At 44.1% G+C, this 19,697-nt stretch overlaps 1 protein-coding gene and 1 long non-coding RNA gene across 4 annotated transcripts in view; one reads left to right on the plus strand and one right to left on the minus strand.

The window, feature by feature from the left end:
- Positions 1 to 5,003: 5,003 nt before the first annotated feature.
- Positions 5,004 to 18,622, minus strand: LOC141276008 (uncharacterized). The gene is made up of 4 exons (XR_012324769.1): positions 17,975 to 18,622; positions 13,922 to 14,080; positions 7,141 to 7,221; positions 5,004 to 6,840 (listed from the first exon to the last, which is right to left on the minus strand). It is a non-coding gene; the product is annotated as an uncharacterized lncRNA (long non-coding RNA).
- Positions 17,302 to 19,697, plus strand: part of SOBP (sine oculis binding protein homolog) — a 160,040-nt gene continuing 157,644 nt past the window's right edge. For all 3 annotated transcript variants that reach the window (XR_012324768.1, XM_033867592.2, XM_033867593.2), the window contains exon 1: positions 17,302 to 18,007. Coding sequence is in view for 2 of the 3 variants with exons in the window: in XM_033867592.2 (XP_033723483.1) it covers positions 17,912 to 18,007 (96 nt within the window). In the remaining variant the exon portion in view is untranslated. The remainder of the gene's footprint in view (positions 18,008 to 19,697) is intronic.

Consider the following 19,697-nt stretch of genomic DNA (forward strand, 5'->3'; position numbering starts at 1 on the left):
ACATGCACCCTGGAGCCAGTCTCCCCTGCCCACAGCCTGAATTAAAGCTGTGCAGCAGAGCTCAGCCTAGATCACCCAAACAGCTGGCCTGCAGAAGGATGAAAAAGAGAATAAATGCCTGTTGCTGCAAGGTACTGGATTTTGGGGTGGCTGTTACAAAGCATTATTGCAGCAGTAGCTGACTAATACATAAGAGTATTGTGAGGAACAACTAAGATAGTTTAGATAAATCATTTAGCCTAGTGCTAGGCATATAGTCAGTGCCCTGCTCAATTAATGTTTACTATTATTATTATCATAATCATCACTTTCATTTTTTTTCTGGATAAAAATATCCAAATTATATATTGTGATTAACTTATACATATTCAGTGTTACACCATATACAGTGAACAATGCTCTGAGTTAGGACCTACACAGCTCCTGGCATTGGCGATAGTTGGTGCTTGTTCTGGCAGATGCTGACATCTCTGAAACTCTGTGGCTCATGTGGTTCCACCTCTTCCCTCCTTCAGCCTATTCAGTCTCTTATCTAGTTTGGAGAATATGAAAAACCTGTTTCACAAGCATACATTTAAATATTTCGTCTTATGTTTATGCCAGTGGCTACTGAACTCCATTTTTGCTACCTTTGCTCTCTGTTGGCCTCCAAATAATAGAATACTAATATCTAGTATATGGGCTATGGAGGGGGACAGATAGAGAAGGAAGTCCTCTGGGATATAAGTCAGGAAATTATATGAGGTGTAAGGAGTGGGGACAGATGAGAAGTAATGAAAAGTCCCAGCTTGCCTTTTATTTAGTTTGAACTTTGCTTGCTATATAAATTTTAGTTTCCATTACAGTTAATACCTAAGGTTATCCTGTTACATATAATGTGTTAAAAAGAAAAGGTGTGTATCAAGAACTCTCACTAAAAATATGAACTCACATTATCATGTATATGAACCCACATCATCATGTACATAAAATCAAGTCAACAAATATTTATTGGGCACTTGCAATATATCTTTGCTGATATGTGATAACATATAATACATACCATATTTTATTGATCCTAAGACACACATTGGTCCACATTTTAACACCTCTGAAACCAACATGCAGCTTACAATTGATGGTATGTGGTAGGTTAATTGTCATAGCTTTTGTTGTGATTATCGATATCTCATTGGCTTACTATGAAACCTATTTCTTATTCACATTATGTAGGGCTGTGGGTTGGCTGTGGCTCCACTGGCCTTTGCTCTGGTTGGTTTGACCGGGCTTGGCTTACCTCTGCACAGCTACATATGTCGTTCTAGAATCCAGGTGGAAGGACTAGCCACTTTCTGGGACTATTCTACCATTATCTCACGGTTGAGGGAAGGAGCAAAAGCTGAATCTAACCTCACAGGCACATTTAAAGCTGCCTGGATATGGCCTTTGTCATGTCGATTCACATTCAGTTGGTCAAAGCAAGTCACATGGTCAATCCTGACAATGGAGCAGGGGAAGTATACTCCATCCACCCTGAGGCTGGGAAGGGGCTGTGGGCACAGAGGAATAATAACGCAATGTACCACAGCAGCATTTTTTCTTTTTTCATGGTACATAAAACAATGGTGTGTCTCACAATAGCTGGCATCTTAGAGGCCATGTAATACGATAATCTATATTAGGATTTAAGAGAATCTGTTCTTTAGGCATAATATTTTTATGAGCTCGTTTTTACTTTTCTCTAGTTGGGTTTTAAAGGCTAAAGGCAGAGATTCATTTACTGTTTCTGTGTTTCTATTTCCTCATTAAATCAGAACACTTAATATGAAGGTATAAGAGACTTATTGACATCCTTTTGTTAATCCTGAGTTAAGTCATTATTGTTACCTAACTTACCCTAATTTCAGCAGATAAAGGAGGCTGAATTATGAAAAGTGATCCAAGGACTAGGCTCTTGACATCATTTATCATCAATTCATTTGTTAACTTATTTGCACAACAGATACTTATAGAGCACCTACTACGTGCAGGCACTTTCCTGGCACAGGAGATTCAGCGGGAAATAAGGCAGACAAGAGTCTTGATCTTATGGAGATTGTATTCTAGTGGAGAGTGACAGACAACAAACAGATAAGTGAGAAAATTTAAGATGCTGAGAGTACCATGAAGAATAGAACTCATTCATGATTATGTAATAGAGAACAACACAGGGGTAGGTGTTTTAGATGAAACAATGAAACCTGGTAGCAGGGAGTCAGCCATGGGGGACTTCTGGCTGGGGAAAGAATTCCAAGCAGAGTGAACAGCAAGTGCAAAGACCTCAGGGTAGTAGAAGAGAAGAAAGAAGATCAATGTGGCTAGAACGTGGTAAACAAGGAGCTGAGTAAGTTAACGTATAGGTTGGGCTGTTGTAGTAAAGAGACCAAAAAATGCAATGATATAATGCAATATATAGCCCTGTGTCTTGCTCATGTTAAAGACAAGACAGACCTGGCTTAATGGTATTGGGGACCAATGCTCTTTTTATCCTGTTGCTTTGCCATGCTTACCATGAGACTTCCATCTTGTGACTTGAGATGGCTAGTCCAGCTTCTCCTCGTTAACCATCATACTGGTATTCTAGTCATCAGAAATGAGGGGAAGGGGAACAGAAGCCACATCCCTTCTATTTAAAGGCACAACTTGGGAGTTACACACATCCCTTTGCTCACATCCTATTGGCTAGAATTTGCCATATGACCAAATCTAGTTGTGAGGGAGGCTAGGAAATATGGTCAGTAGTTTGAATTCATATACCTGGATAAACTTTGGTGACTCTATTTCTAAACAAAGTAGAGACAATTAGCTGTTAAGGGACAACTAGTAGTCTTTCCCACAAAGTGAGTGGTAGATAAAATTAGTAATATAGGCAGAATTCTAAGTATGTAGAGCCTTGCCAGTCAGGGCAAGGAGTTTGGATTGTATTTTAAGTATGTGTATTAGTTATCTATTGTTGCTAACAGATTTTCCCCAAAACATAATAGCTTAAAACCATTATTATCTCATAGTTTCTGTGAGTCAGGAATTTGGGAGCCAAATAACTGGGTGGTTTTGACTCAGGGCCTCTCAGATAATTGGAGCCAAGATATTGACTATGGCTACAGTCATCTGAAGGCTTGACTGAGGCTGGAGGATCTGCTTCCAAGATGGAGCATTCAATTGGCTATTGGCAGAAGCCCTCAGTTCCTTGCTGACTGTTGGCAGAGGGCTTCAGTTTTTCACCATATGGACCTCTTCGTAGGGCTGCTTGAATGTGACATAGTATCTCTCTTCCCCCAAGTAAGTGATTGATTCAAGAAAAGAGAGCAAGAAGGAAACCACAATATCTTTTATGTCCTAATCTTGGACATCACACACCATCACTTTTGTCACATTCTGTTTCTTACAAGCAAGTCACTAAGAATAGCCCATAATCAAGGGGAGGGGAATCAGGCTTTATTTTTTCAAGGGAGAAGCAACAAAGAATTTATGGACATATTTTAAAACCATCACAGTGTGACAGGAAGTCACTGGAACATTTTCAGCAAGAGGGTGCAAGTTCTGTTTCACATTTTTGAAGAAATGGTCTGGTTGCTTTGTGGAGAATGGACTGCACAGGGACAAGAGTGGAAGCAAGGAGCCCAGGTAGGTGGCAGTTACTTAGTTTTGGCAATAAATAAATGGGCCTAATATTAGGATGGGTGTGGAGGAATTAGAGAGGATACTGAGATTCAGGCTATGTTTCAGAAGTAGAGCAGACAGGACGTTATAAGATATCGCAGAATCTAATGTTATTGGGTATCATTTGCTGTTCAGATTTTCAATTGCAGTGCTTTCTTAAATTGACTGATCATCAGAATCCTTGGAGAGCTTTTAAAATATGAATTACTGGTCTTTACTTCCAGACAACCTACTTCAGTAGGTCTGGGCTGGGGAGATGATCAATCAAAACTGGAATCCACTGTTCCACTTATTCAATGAGCCAATTAGAAGTGCAATTTTTATTGTTGTTTTTGCAAAAAGGAGTTAGTTACTATGCAATGGGCTCTATTATCCAAATACTCACTTTTTTCACACAATCTCCTCTCCCCTCTGTTCAGTCAGATACCAATTCCTATGGATTCTGTCTCTAAGGTAACTCGTAGAAAGAATCCCTTCCAACTACTACTGCACTAGTCTAAGCAATAATTTATTACCTCTTGGACTTTTACAAACACCTCTTATGTAATTTCCTACTTCTGGTCTCTTCTTCTGCCTTTTACGTTTTGTCAAAGTGATCTTCCTGTCCCACATTTATGGTCTTATCACCTTCTAAAAAAGACTCAGTGGCTTCCTAGGACTCTCAGAAAGAAGTCCACTGTCCTTTAGGATGGTATTTGCAGCCATTGACAGTCTGGTCCTATCCTACATTTGGGGTGATCTCATAGCCCCCTTTAACATACTCATCCTAGGCCCACTGAATTATTCCCCCTTCCCTTTCCTCCATTTGCACTTTCACGTCTTGACACTTTTCTTCACACTGTTCTTCCTGCCTAGGATGTCCTCCTTCTCCCTCCCTCATCTGGCAATATCCTACTTCTCATTCCTCAAGGCCCAGCTCAGATGGTTGCCATCTCTATCCTTCACTCAGAATTAGTCAGCCCATTTTCTGAATTCCCATCTCATTTTAAAAACACCTTTATTATTTATGTTTATGTTCACAGTGCCTAGTAGTATGCTTGCCCTTAGTAGGCTCCAAAAAAAAGAAGTTTATGTGGACAGAATTTATTTCCTCCTCTTTATCTAATTTTTATACAATGGAGAAAACAAAAGGCAAACTCATATCAGAAGTTTGGCTAATGAAGGAATATTGGATGCCTTCATGGCTGTTACATTTTCAAGATCAAATCGTATTATATGTTTCTGCATTTGTAATTGAATATATAGCCATTTCCCCTTTATGTTAAGAGGTGATAAATTTTTTTTTAAAAATAAGAATTTTAATAAAAATTTGCAAAAGGATCAGCCTAAAATGAAAAAAGAAATTTGGTTAATGAAGTGTACATGGAACATATACCCCGAGATCTGAACACATTCAGCACAGTCTACACCGACTGCACTTTACAACCACATATGGTGGCATCAGTAATTCTGAGGAATTGCAAAATCCTCACAATCCAAATATTTTATTAAGAATTCCAGTGACAAGATCTGAAATATAAAGGCTTGTGGGTCTTTTTAAAGGCTTAATCACATTTAGTTAGAAATTTAAGTTAACAAGAACATTCCATTCCCTAAACATTCCAATTAATTGCTGTTTAGCATATGGGTTACCAAATTTGCCTTTTTGAAGTCTGCATTTAGAGATTGAAAATAAATCTATTAGGATGAAATTCTAGGTCAGTCAGGTTTTGATTTGCAATATTTAATGTTTGCACAATTCCACCTTTGCCTGACCTTTCAAAATTATTTTAACAGCCCTACATTTACTTTCCTAATGGAATGATTTGCTACAAAGTGGCTACAGCTGGTAGTCTGGAAGGACATTATAACATTCCTTTGGCTGTCAAAATCCATCTGTCCTTGCATTTAGGGGAATTCTTCATCGCGTGTGATCTTGGGATATAAGACCTCACTTTCCACTGTGGATGCCAAACAGTTTGAATCTCACTCTCCCCACCCCCTGGAATATGGAACAGGGGCTCCAACACCTGGCCGTGGACCTTCCCAACCAGGCCTGTGCACCCCGAGGTAAAGATGAAGGAGAAGCATCTGGGGCAGCTCATGGGGTCAGCATGATGTTCAGTTGTCATTTCTAGAAGGTGTGGTATAGCAGAAGCAGAGATGGTGGTATCTTGGATAGGGTGTTCCTGTGGCCTGGCCTCCTGAGGCCCTGGGTTCTTGCCTGTTTCCCAAGCCTGTTCTCCCAGCCTCTTGGATTCTGTGAACCCCCTTTCCTCCAACATTTTTTTTTCTTTAGACAGTTAGAGCTCGTTTTGTTACTTGTAAGCAAGACTCCTCACCAAAACCATTGGTAATACAAGGTGGCAGGGAGAATTCTAGACTCTACTCAGACTGCTGGCCCACTTAGTAGGCAAATGCTGAATGTCTTAACTCTCCATTTCCCCATCTGCAAAATGGAACACAATCTGTAATTGTGTCAACTGTGTGAAGATTGAATAAAATAATCTCTGTAAAATATTAAGCATGGTCCCTGGTGCATAAAATGCATTCAAGAAATAGTAGCTTTTGTATTACTAAATTCTATATAATTGTCCATGTGTTCAGTGACAAAACTCTACTGCTCACCACATAAAAAGATGCCTCTGTGCATACTCTGTGTTCAATGTTGAACTTCCTTTTTTTTTTCCCCATGCTGGTGTTTTGTTTTGTTTCCCAGTTTAGGGCTTCGGCACCTTCCCATACTGTACATCCTGAGACTTCCTCAAGGAGCGCAGCTTCTAGTCACTGTCCCCGGATCTTCTCTCTTCTCTTCCATCTGTCCCTGCCAGCTCTCCCTCACCTCCAGACTCAAAAGGAGATCAGCTGCACTAAAGACTGGCTGACTTCAGATGGGAAGGGCAAAACTGGCTTGAAGCAAGAGTCCTACTTCAGCATCTGGTACACAGATTTACTGACTTTAATGGAATTAAAAAACAAAACAAATGCACAGCCTATATCCCAAGACTTATTATAGCATCCTTAACTTATCTACTTAGCTTTTGATGACATTTTTTTTCTTCCACTGAAATGTATAATGTCTTCTCATAGTGAAACTGTGGAAACTTTTCCACTCAATGTCCTCCCTCTGGGATGTAATAAAGAGACAACTCAGGGCCGAACAGCACGTTGGAGACAAATTTTCTGTGAAAGAAAAATGTTTTTTACAACATGTAATGTTTCTCAAAGGAGGTGGGTCAAAACATAGATATCAATCCTCTGTAACCATTTTACTGAATACCATATTTGGTTTGAGAATATTAAAATGTAGTATGTTATTTTTGAAAGGTTGAGTATTTTGTTACGGATGTTTTAATTTCTATAACATCCATGTAGAAATTAGAATTATTTACAGTATTTGCATGCTCTCTTTTCCAAAAAAAAGGTGATAGAAGGGCTGAGCAGAGAACAGCAGAACATGGTGTAGGTCAAAGCATATCTCACCTGTCTGGGAGTCGGCTGACTGGGGACTTTTATCAGGGATCGGCCACTTCCTAGTGTGACCCTGTGCTCAGCTTCGCTCTCCTAAGGTGTGAAATGGGAAGAAGTATACTCTCAAGCATGGTTGTGAGAAATCAATGACATAATTTGCACAAAATACTTGGCTGTAGCAGGAATTCAAGACACGATAGTTGACGATATAACCCAACATAGGATTGTCAGAGGGCTAATTGTTTTAATGGCATTTGATTATCTAAAGGAAATGTGATATTATTGTAAGTCTACATTAGTATCTATATAAATCTAATACAGAGAAGGGTTCTGATTTCATCAATGGATGTCATCGAGGAAGGCAATGACAATTCATGATAACTCAGATACTAAGTTGAAATTTATATTTACTAGAATTTGGCCTAATTATTAAAAATGTTCTGTGTTTAAATTGGTCTTATTATGATATTAAGGCCATAACCTCAAGGAAACTCTTCTTGTTTGGGTGATACTATTTAGATAGTAAATAATTAGGCAGATAATGCCCAAAATTTACTTCAGGAGCCAGAAAACTCCATTTTAAAAAATCGTTTAAAAGCAAATTTGAGTTATAGGGTAAATATTATGTGTGAGCTATAAGTATCAATGTAAAAACTCTAGGTATTTGCTACACGTAAACTTTTTCTTTCGTTATAACTGAACCCAATCTCTGTTTCACAAGACTACTATGCTAGAAGGTAGAAATGAAACCTTCAGATAATCTCAGTTGATTTAGTCTTCTCTCGTGTCCATCCCCTGCACTTTTCTCACTGGGCTGGCATCTACATGACAGGTGGGTGGGTGGGTGGCATTTACTCCTCAGCCACTGTCACCTCTCCAGCTGGCATCCTCTGATGTGGAAGTCCTCATGGAATCTCTGATCAAACATTTTGGGGGCAGGCCTACTTCAATTTTGTAGTCTCATGGAAGCAACATAAACGCCCACCAACAGATGAATATACAATATAAAGAAGTTGTGGTGTACATACACACACACACACACACACACACACACATTGGAATATTACTCAGCCATAAAAAAGAATGAAATAATGCCATTTGCAGCAACATGGATGGACCTAGAGATTATCATACTAAGTGCAGTAAGTCAGAAAGAGAAAGATAAATACCATATGATATCACTTATACGTGGAATCTAAAATATGATACAAATGAACTTATTTACAAAACACAGACTTACAGACACAGAAAACAAACTTATGGTTACCAAAGGGGAAAAGTGGGGAGGGCTAAATTAGGAGTTTGGGATTAGCAGATACAAGCTACTCTATATAAAATAGATAAACAACGGGTCCTACTGTATAGCACAGGGAACTATATTCAATATCCTTTAATAAACCATAGTAGAAAAGAATATGAAAAAGAATACATATATATGTATAACTATCACTTTGCTGTACACTAGAAAGTAGCACAACATTGTAAATCAACTATACATCAATTAAAAATTAAGTATAAATTAAAAAAAATTCTGCAGTCTCTTAGAGCCACACCTGCTCCACTCTCAGCCACACATGAAACACACACTATGGTGAGTGGAGAGTATTTACGGCGACCCCAGGACCTTCTGTCCAAGCCCTCGCACACCGCTGTGCCTATCCACACTGTGCCTGGCTGCACCATGCTGGGCTGGCACTCTTCCAGGCTGCATCTCAGAAAGGAGGCACTATTCGCCTCGACTCTCTGCCCTCTGCCTTCAGATTCCCTCAAACCTAGCAAGTGTGCCAGTTGCTCCTCTGACACCCCAGGGAACTGGGACCCGGGTGGGAAGCTTCAGTGAGCCTCCATCCCTTGTATAAACTCCTTTGCTCCCTCTTCCCCGCAACCACACAGAATCGTAATCCATTTCTGGACTGGGAAATCTTCCTTTGGCTTATCATTTCTTTTTTGGAACCTATTTCTTAAGGCATAGACTTTATTTATTTATTTAGGCCGTGCCGCACAGCTTGCAGGATCTTAGTTCCCCTACCAGGGATGGAACCCTCGCCTTCTGCAGTGAAAGCACAGAGTCCTAACCACTGGACCACCAGGGAACTCCCAAGGTGTAAATTTTATAATCTAAATCCTTCAGGTCATTGGGTCTTGATACTCAAAATCTAGACTTTTGAAATTCAAAGAAGAAAGTTTCCTCTCAAACTTTTTTTTTCTGCCGTGAATTTCACAAGCCCATTTTAAATCTCAAAAGTCACAGACAACTCATAGTTTTGTGAATTTCTTTTATAACAGCCTTACCCTGAAGCAATGGATGCTAAAGTCTAGTTTAAATGAATGAGTGCATGGGGTAGAAAGGAATTAACAGGTACAAACAAAACAACACTTCTTAATACATCAAAATATTGTCTCACCACAAATGGAAGTTGCCCTATACCTGGATTTAGTTTATTCTTCATTGCCTGGCCTATATTATTTTCTAGTTAATGGCTTGAGAGATTGACTATACAGTTGGACAATGGCCAAACCATGTATGACAATAGGACTCTGACCCATTCTTTTTTATTTTCTTTTCCATTATGGTTTATCCCAGGATATTGAATATAGTTCCCTGTGCTATACAGAAGGACCTTGTTGTTTATCCATTCTATATGTAATAGTTTGTGTATATATAACTGAGCCACTTTGCTGTCCAGCAGAAATTAACATAACATTTTAAATCAACTAAACTTCAATTTAAAAAAATTTAAAAAAAGAAAAGCCAAAAAAAAAAACCAAAAACACTGACCCATAATCTCCGAAGCAACAAGTCAGAGAAGCCAAACCAATTTCTCCACAATCAGCCCAGAATGACTGGAACTTGGTAAAAGACTGCCAGCTTCCCAATTCCTTACCACCACCCGCTTCCAACTCAGGACGAACTAGAGAAAGCCAATATGCTCCCCAAACTGATTTTCCCCCAAAGTAGGATGCCCTGCGTCTAGTTAGCCCTCTCCAGCGTCTCCAAGTCAGCAACCTCCAATCAGAGCACACCTGAAGCCTTTTTTTTTCCTCCCTATAAAGTTTTTCTACTCCTATGCCTGCCTTTGAGTCTCTACCAAATGCAAGTGATGGTGGCTGACTTCCTTGCTCTAAATAAACAGACCTTGCTTGTTCTCATTTGGATGGTCTTCATTTATTTCCACAGGTTTACTACACATAATGCTGTTATATTCAGACATACACATTGGTAGTTGAGCTTAACATTTTTTTTTTTTTTGAGCATAGAGATGCTTGGGGTAAATAAGCACTAGGCTTTGATCTCTGCTTCAATGGATAAAATTAAGAATTATAACTCGAGGGCTTCCCTGGTGGCGCAGTGGTTAAGAATCCGCCTGCCAATGCAGGGGGCACGGGTTCGAGCCCTGGTCTGGGATGATCCCATATGCCACAGAGCAACTAAGTCCGTGCGCCACAACTACTGAAGCCCACGTGCCTAGAGCCCATGCTCCGCAACAAGAGAAGCCACCGCAATGAGAAGCCTGCGCACCGCAACGAAGAGTAGCCCCACTCTCTGCAACTAGAGAAAGCCTGAGCGCAGCAACGAAGACCCAACCCAGCAAAAAATAAATAAATAAATAAAAAAGAATTATAACTCGAATTGACCATTTCCTTGAATTTAGAGGTACTGCTATGCTTGCCTCAATGGATACGGTAGAAATATTCTTGAAAATGTATATGAAAATCTCATTTTTATGCATTAAAATTATTACATTTTAGCAAATTACTATTAAAAAGGACCCTGGTGTACATTAGTTTGAAAATGAAGAACATTTTTGTTATCTAGACGATTATTCCTCATGTGTCAGGTTTCCTTAAATTGGCACACATCTGTATTAGTCTGTACATATAAACCTAAGGCTATTGTAAAATAATAATGATCCTCAGAAGAGCAGATGATACACATTTGCATACAGAAATTTGTGCAGGTTTATTTTTAGTTCACTTTAATGGACATTATATGGACATAACAACACTCCAAAATACAACTCACTAGTCTCACTTCACAAATGAAGAAATGAATGTTAATGTAAAATGACTTGCTCAAGGCCTCACTAAAGTATGAAGCCCCTTATTCTCCTGCAAAGAATGTTGAGTCTGTTTGAAGCTACCAGCTGGGGAGCTTCTTATAGCCCTATATCTGACAGAAAGCCTCCATTTTTTTGAGAAGGTCATGGTCTTCACCATGACACCATGGCAAAGGGGGTGAGGATGTTCTTGGAACAGCAAGGAGGGAAGGGGATCCCCATTCAGGGAGGTGCCCAGCTGAGTTAACCTGCTGATTAATGGCAGAGCTAATCATGGCCTGATGATCCACACAGACAAATAATGGAACCAGAAAGAAATTTAGGCCTTCCCATGCAAAGGGGGTTTCTTTACACTGTGCATTTGTCTACCTTGATCTTAAAATAAAATTCTGATCTCTTATCCATCCCTTATGTGCAGGCTCCATATAATCTGGCCTCTGCATTCCTCTTTCACTACTTTTCCTACCACTCTTCACGCTCTAGATACTTTCAATTTCTCCAACGTGCTGAGTACATTCTTCAGCTCCTATAGAATTCTGACCAGAACACTTTTCTCCAGGATTACAAGACCTCTGCATAGGCAGTCCTTCTCATATTTCCTATTTCAGGTCAAATTTCTCCTCCTAAAGGTCTATCTTGACTATTTTAGCTAAAGCAGACCCCAACCTCTATAACCACCCTACTCCAGTTCCTCTCTATCACATTGTCCTTTTATGTCACCCATCTGGATCAAAAATTGCCTTCTTTTATTGTTATTATTTTTAATTTTATTTATTTATATTTTTGGCTGCGTTGGACACAGGCTTTCTCTAGTTGCAGCAAGCAGGGGCTACTCTTTATTGCGGTGCGCGGGCTTCTCACTGCAGTGGCTTCTCTGTTATTGCGGAGCACAGGCTCTCGGAGCATGGGCTCTAGGTGCGTGGGCTTCAGTAGCTGTAGCACACGGGCTCAGTAGTTATGGTGCACAGGCTTAGTTGCTCCGTGGCCTGTGGGATCTTCCTGGACCAGGGCTCGAACCCGTGTCCCCTGCATTGGCAGGTGGATTCTTAACCACTGTGCCACCAGGGAAGCCCTTCTTTGATTATTTGTTTGCTTACTCATTGTCCCTTTTGTACACTATAAGCTTAATGAGATTTTGGGAACTTGTCTGTCATCTTTGCGCTGGATCCAAAGCACTCAGAACACAATTCCTGGAATATAGTGGGCTCTTAATACATATTTGTTGAATAAGGGAATGAATAAATCATGAATCCCAATTGAGAATGACAGATATGTACCCATTCCTCAGAAAAAAATGCACTGAATATTTTGTATATCATTTCAGGAGGTTTCAAAGCCCTGGAAGCTCACCTGTAGGCTCCTGATTAAAGCCCCTGCATTATAGTTATGCTGTTCCATAATGTTCTTTTTGAAATTAATTCTGAATTTTGTTCTTTGAAGTTAAACATGAGCACGAATTTTGAATGTATGCTTAAGATGGACTATAACAAATCACAGGTCAATTGCTGCTCACTGGATTTGAATAAAATAGATCTATGATATTTCCATTACCTGATCCTAATGACCATATTTCAGTGAATGAAGAAAACATTGTGGTACAAATGTTAAATGGTCATCCATATCCAGTTCTCCTGTCCTTTGGGGAACATGGTGGATTCAATTCCCAGCTTCCCTAGCAGTTGGGCAGAGCCATATGACTAATTCTACCCAATGGATTGGAGGCAGAAGTGACCTATGTCACTGCCAGGCTGGAGCATTTAATTGCTGTGTGAGATCCTCCAGGGCTCCATCTTCTCCTAGTTAGTGGCTATGGAAGTACGTGCTGGTACAGAGGTGCAATGCCAAGCCGTCACATGGAAGACAGTTGCTCTGGAGAGTCACACAGATCTTCAGCAGACTTTGTGTGAGCAAGGAGTATAAACCTCTTTTTTTTTTTTTTTCCTTTTTGCAGTATGCGGGCCTCTCACCGCTGTGGCCTCTCCCGTGTGGAGCACAGGCTCCGGACGCACAGGCCCAGCGGCCATGGCCCATGGGCCCAGCTGCTCCACGGCATGAGGGACCCTCCCGGACTGGGGCACGAACCCGCGTCCCCCGCATCTTCAGGCAGACTCTCAACCACTGCGCCACCAGGGAAGCCCCCTCTTTTGTTTTAAGTCTCTTAGATTTTCTAATGATTTGATATTGCAGCATAAACTACCATAACCAAATATGCCACTGATTGGAAAATACGCTATTATTTCGTATACCAAGGAGGGAAAAAAAAGCTGTCACTTATAATTGAAAGAAGTCTTGTAAGATATATCACAATTTCAGAGATGTTAAAATTAGAAAAATGTGGGTCTTAGATTATATAAAATACAGATTGTTAAAAGGAATTTGTCAAAGAAGATTAGTATAGTGTCAAGAACTCGAAATCCAGAGGTGAACAGAAAGTTATGGATTCAAATCCCAACACTTACTAGCTTGTGACTTAATAACTTAGCTGTGTAAGCCTTAGTTTCTTCATCTGTGAAATGGGGATCACAGTAGATGCTGCCTCATAGGGTTTTGTGGATGTTAGATGAGACAGTTCTAATAATGTCTCCAGCATAGTAATTTTCCCACATATTTTAGTCACCACATTTGGTTAGATCACAGAGCTTGTTCAAAAGGAGCATTAATTTCAAACAATATACAAAAGTAAGTTTGTCATTATGTCATACTGCTCAATCAGCAAATATCTATTAATTCCTTACCAGGCATGAAGACTGGGCTTCCAGTTAGGTGTTCTTGGAGATAACAAAGAAGCAGATCTAGGGGTTGAGGGCTGAAGGCAGATCACCCTGGGGTCTTCCTATCCACTCTCCAATGTATTTTCTGGAGGAATCAGGCTAGAACAAACATCAAGAGCAACCCTGAAGAGTAAAAGAAGTCACAAAAATATAACTGAGAAATGAATGCATGAAAGGTCAGTCCCGTGCTTATTTTGGTGACTGGCAGGACTAGTCACCAAAGGGAAAATTGAAGACTTTTTCTATGTCCAGGGTCTGTCTTTGGTGCGTTTGTGTATGTGTGTATGTGAGAGAGAGAGAGAGAACAAGCTGATGATTGGAGAGCATAAGGCTAAATCAAAGAAGCAAAAGAGTGGCTCTTCTGAGATAAGTATGAGATTGACTGTTCCTGTCCACATAAGGTTATACTCTTACAGGCTGTATGAAGTTATCCAGGGAATATTACTGGACTCATGGTATTCATAAAGCAGCAGCTTGTTATAATTGTCCTCATCTGTAGCACATTTGAAGAAACCCACACCTTGTCATTGCCAACGTGCAACAATCATCAGCTCTGAAGTTTATTCTAGACTAAAAGTCTCCTCACACATACTTTATGAGCTTTCATTCTGTCACTGAAGATGTGCATTGTGGGCTGTAATTCAACATTCTCACCTCGGTTTTCTGGAGGACATATGCCTTAGAAGGAACAGGTAGCTGATTAATATGACTTTTTATTAAATGCCTGAACAATGGCAGAGCAAGTAATTTTCTTTAAAGGAAGTATAGCTGCCTTTAAATATAACTCTGGGCTACAGTTCACCTTTTCTGTTTATTCTTAACTTGTGAAACTGTATCTTAGGACTTGGGGTATATAACTTGGTATTTGATATCAGCTGAAACACAGTGAATCAATTGTAATGGTTCTGGCACCAAAGGAAACAGAGGGGACTTAAATATGTTTCCAGAAGACAAAAAGCTTCTCTTTGTGTACACTTTATAACATATGTTTCCACACTTTTAGAATATTCGAAAGTCCAAAAAAAGTTTTCTCACTATTTTTCATTAAAGACTGAGAGGACAAAACAGAGAAGACTAACTCCAACCCACATACCATTTATCAGATATTTTGGATGAAATCCAGATTGAAAAATCAAAAATATTCCCTCTTCTTCTCTCCCTTCCAGCAACGGCATTAGGATGCTTATTCCTCACTGTGAAATACACCCACTCTCACACACTCGGAAATGTGTTAACGTTCCAGGAAGGGGGAGGGGGGCGGTTAGTGCAAACAGGTTTGGGCTCCTCCCCGCATCCTTGCTGCCTGGGTCGTCTTAGATCAGCTGTGGGCTACTGCGGGCTGCGTGACCTGGCCAGAGCACTTGGGCTCACAACCTGTGTATACCTGGGTACACTCCCAGAAGCTACCGGTAATATCTCGAATAGGGGACCCCTGTACGACAGAGCACTCCCTAAAACCTCATCGACCCTCGCCTCTTGACTTTTTCGCGTCCGGGATAACCGCCCCAGGATTTTTAACTTTCCTTGGGGCGTTTCGCGCGGACCCTTTGCAGGCGCTGCGGAGCCTGCTTCGGCCCCGCTCCCTCTGGCCTCTTGGCTCGCCTGGGATCCACTAGCCACGCGGAGCCGGGTGCAGCCTCCTCTCCAGACAGGGAAGAGAAGAGGCGAGAGGAGGTGCTCAGGTCTCCTGGGTACCCTCCCAAGCATCTGTAATTTGACCTTTACGAAACAAAATGATGCTAAAAGGCAAAATAGCCAACATGGAGGTACTCAGCCCTCCTGAGTACGCTCCCAAAGAGCTCTAATTTGACGTTTAAGAAACAAAACAATGCCAAAATGCAAATTAGGCAGTGTAATACCCAGGACGAGCCTCATTTGACAGGCCAAACTGAGATTTTAATGGAAAGGTTACTCATATCCGCACACCGAATGCATTCTGTCTTTTAGTACTTAAAAAAAATGTGTAATTTTAAGTTCCACTGACTTAAAATTCCATTGACTGTCAGAATGCACACTCCACTATAACACTCAGTGGAACAATGGACACCCCCATATCGCATTGTGTCAGGTAATTACGAAGTGTCGCGGCGCCGGAAAGTGAAGCCCGGAACGTCAATGTGTCCCCCGCCGCGTGTACGAGCGGTTTAGGGCTGCGTGTCTCACCGAAAACTCATCAAAACGTTCAGGCCAATGCCTCAACCCAGAGAGGGAGAAACGCCATCCGAGCTTGGCCCCGGGCGTGGACAGAGAGGCCCAAAGAGTAGGCGAGCGAGCACAGGGGGAGCGAGCACGTCTCGGGGAGAGCAGACGCACGCAGGGAAGTCTAGGGGAACGAGTGCACCCAGCGGGTAGGGAGGGTCCCGCCCGGGGTGCCTAGGGAGTCCCGTTCCCTGGAGAATGGAACCCACGCGGGACCCTGCGCTCCCAGCAGCACCCAATCTTTGGGGGGTTAAACTCAGGGCACCGGGACAAGAGTGCGCGCGGGGTCACAGGGTAAGGCTGTTACTTTGTAGTGAGACGTTGTGTGTGTGTGTGTGTGTGAGAGGTTGTGTGTGTGTGTGTGTGTGTGTGTGTGTGTGTGTGTGTGTGTGAGAGAGAGAGAGAGAGAGAGAGAGAAAGAGAGAGATTGAGAAAGAACTGGAAGGAAAAGAAAGAAAAAAGAGCAGGGAGCTGAAGGCCGAGATGTCCTACTTCTAAGTGGTTCATTGAGAGGCAAAAGCCTTCTAGCAAGCGCAGTCGTACGTAGCCCGCGCCGCATTGGGGACCAGCCGAGCAGGGCGCGGGGGGCTCTCCAAGGGGCCTCCAGCCTCACGAGCCCGGAGGTGGCCCCCAGAAGGGGACACTGTCCTGGTAGCTGTGGGGAGGTCGGGACTGTGGTTTCCTTCTTCCGAGACCCCGGCGCTGCCATCCGGAGGGGGCGAGCTCAGTCTGCCTTCTTCAGGGGGGAGGAAAGCGGACCTCTAGCAACGCGACCTTCGATCCCCGCGCCCTCCCACCGCCCAACCTCCTCCCCTCAACCACATTCATTTTTCCTCAGCAGCTTCTAGTTCGGGCTCAAAACCCAACTCCTAGCCCACCCGGGCCTTCATCACGGAGCTAAGGGGGACGGCCGGAGTCGGAGAGGGCCCGGGGAGGCGTCGTACCGAGGTAGCGGCCGTGAGGGGCTCCGCGTCCAGCGGGTGCCCGCCGCGGATGAGCCAGCGGCCGCGAGCAGCCCCCGGAGCCGCGCAGCATCGGCGTCTACAGTGACGGTGGAAGCCACGCCCGCTCGGGAGCTGGGGGCTGTCCTAGCCCCCCCACCCTTCCCCCGCCCGCCCCCTCCTCCCGGCGCCGGCCCCCGGCCCGCCCCCGGCTCGGCTAGCGGGAGGCGCTGGGCGCCTGGGCTGGCGCGCTCTCCTGGGCGCACACACACACACACACACACACACACACACACAAACACACACACACACACACATCCACGCACGCACGCCCAGAGCCGCTCTCTCCTCGCCCGGCCCACGTTCCCCTCGCCCATGCAGACGGACAGAGCGACGGAAGATGGCTGACGACTCCACGGGGCACCGAGGATGCAGCCTGGCGGCGGCGGCGGCGGCGGCGGGAGCGGCAGAAGCAGCGGCGGCGGCAGGGGCAGCGGCGGCGTTGGCGGCGTTGGCGGCGGCGGCGGCGGCGGCAGCGGGAGCAGGAGCGGCGGCGGCGGCGGCATCCCCGAGACTCCTCGAGCTACCTTTCCCTCTGACAGCCACTGACGTTCTCCGCCGCTAGAAGAGACCCCGCTTCTCCGGTGCCCGCCTTCCCTCCCCCGCGCCTAGCCCCAGCCCCAGCCCCGCCAGCACCGCTACCTCCGCCAGCCTTGCCACCATCAGCACCACCTCCACCACCGCCGCCGCCGCCGCCACCACCGCCGGCGGCGGCAGCAGCCATTTCATCTCCACAGAAACCAGACACAAAAACATGGCAGAAATGGAGAAAGAAGGGAGACCTCCGGAAAATAAAAGAAGCAGGAAACCGGCTCACCCAGTGAAAAGGGAGATCAATGAGGAAATGAAGGTATTTTTGGACTTCGGGGCCAGAGAGCCTGAGCTCTTTCTTCCGCCTGCTCCCTTTGGGCCGTTGTATAGATTCGGAGGGTACAGGGGAGCGCTTGTCAGTTTCTGTAGGATGCCCAGAACGCCTCAGCTCCTCCTCCAGGTGCAAACCGAGGCCAACTCTCGGGCTGCATCCCCGAGATTTGCCTTCCTCAGATTTGATGGGGGTGGAGGGGCGGCCGGGAAACCACATACTATTTAACCTTATAAACCCCAGGTTGGTAACAGGCGCGTTTCAGAGGGAGGGGACCGGGAGCCCAAGTGGCGGGTGGGTATGGTGAAGAGGCTTTCCTAGTCGGTGGGGTAGTTTTTTCCTCTTCCTCGGGAGCCATCCCCGGGATCCCTCCAAAGTTAAGAGCCGTCGGGCCGGAGCAGCCGGGGAGCGCTGGATTCCACCCCTCTCCCCAGTTCATCTCCCCGTTCCTCGATCCCGCTTCCCGACTAGAAGCCAGCGGCGACGGTGTAAAAGGGGCTGTCAGTGCCGGGGCGAGTTGTGGCCCGAGCGGCGCGGGTCTGGGTACCGCTTTTTGACGGCCGGCTCGCTTCGCACGCAGCTGCTCGCTCCTCTCACTCGTCTGCCTCCGCCTCCCGCTCGTCTTTGCATGCTCCACTTCCCAGTTAAGCAGACCCGGGCAAACCCCGGTGCAAGATAGCTGTCTGAGGGGCGGCCTTCGCAGAGCGCCTGCCCATTGTTCGGAAAGGCCAGCCCGGAGTCCTGTCGGCGAGGCCGGGCTCCCCGCCAGGCCAGCGGTGCTCCAGAGGTGGCGAGCGCAGCAGCCTGGCGCTCCAGCTGTTCGCGTTGGAGTGATTGCACAAGAGCACCGCTCGGCTCTGGACCCCCCTCGTTCCCCCACCCCCCACTTATTTTCCATGAAGTTGCAGCTTTTGCCCGGTGAGGATTTTGTTTTGTGTTGATTTCACGAGTCTCTCTTGATTTTTTTAAAAAATTGTTTTATTTGTATTTTTTGTCTTTCTGTGAGTTACAAACAAGTAGCAGATTTCAGGGAGGACTTTAGTTTTCATTCTGCAGCCGTCTTGGTGTTCCCCATCTTCTGCATAGAATCCTTAACACTGCCCACTGACTTGGTCAGGTTGGTTAAGGTGCTATTTAAAAGACAAACGATGAAGATGGCAAGCAACTAAGTAAAATTTATTGCGGTTTGACGTTGTCTTGATTAGAACAAGCATATTCTAGAGAGTGCCTTGAATGAAGCCCATGTTTAGAAAGGGGCACACGGATAATACATCCTATATCTGTACCTAGGTGCCTATGCTTAGCGTTCCTTTCTTCCAGAAAATGTCTGTAGCAATCTGCATTTTGGAATAAGGGTTTTTATTTCTGGGTGACGAATTTAGTGCCTGGAAGCATGAGGTGCAGCATCAGTCCAAGGAGAGTTAAGGAAGATTTGCCTTGGAAATCAGTGCCATTCCTTGTGATGGAAACCTCCATTGATTCCATTGATAGACAGTTTTTTAAAAAAGAGACCAGCAGGAGTTGTCTTCCCATGGGGATGGAATTCAAACAGTTTACACTAACCATCCTTCCTCACTCGCCTTTCCCTCCTGTCCTGCATTTCCATTTCATTTTAAATTGGGAGTGGAGGAAGAGGAGAGAGGTAAAGCCACTAAGAAGTCACAGTGTGCACTGGCCC

Source organism: Tursiops truncatus, chromosome 12, assembly GCF_011762595.2.
Source record: "Tursiops truncatus isolate mTurTru1 chromosome 12, mTurTru1.mat.Y, whole genome shotgun sequence".
Classification (NCBI taxonomy): domain Eukaryota; kingdom Metazoa; phylum Chordata; class Mammalia; order Artiodactyla; family Delphinidae; genus Tursiops; species Tursiops truncatus.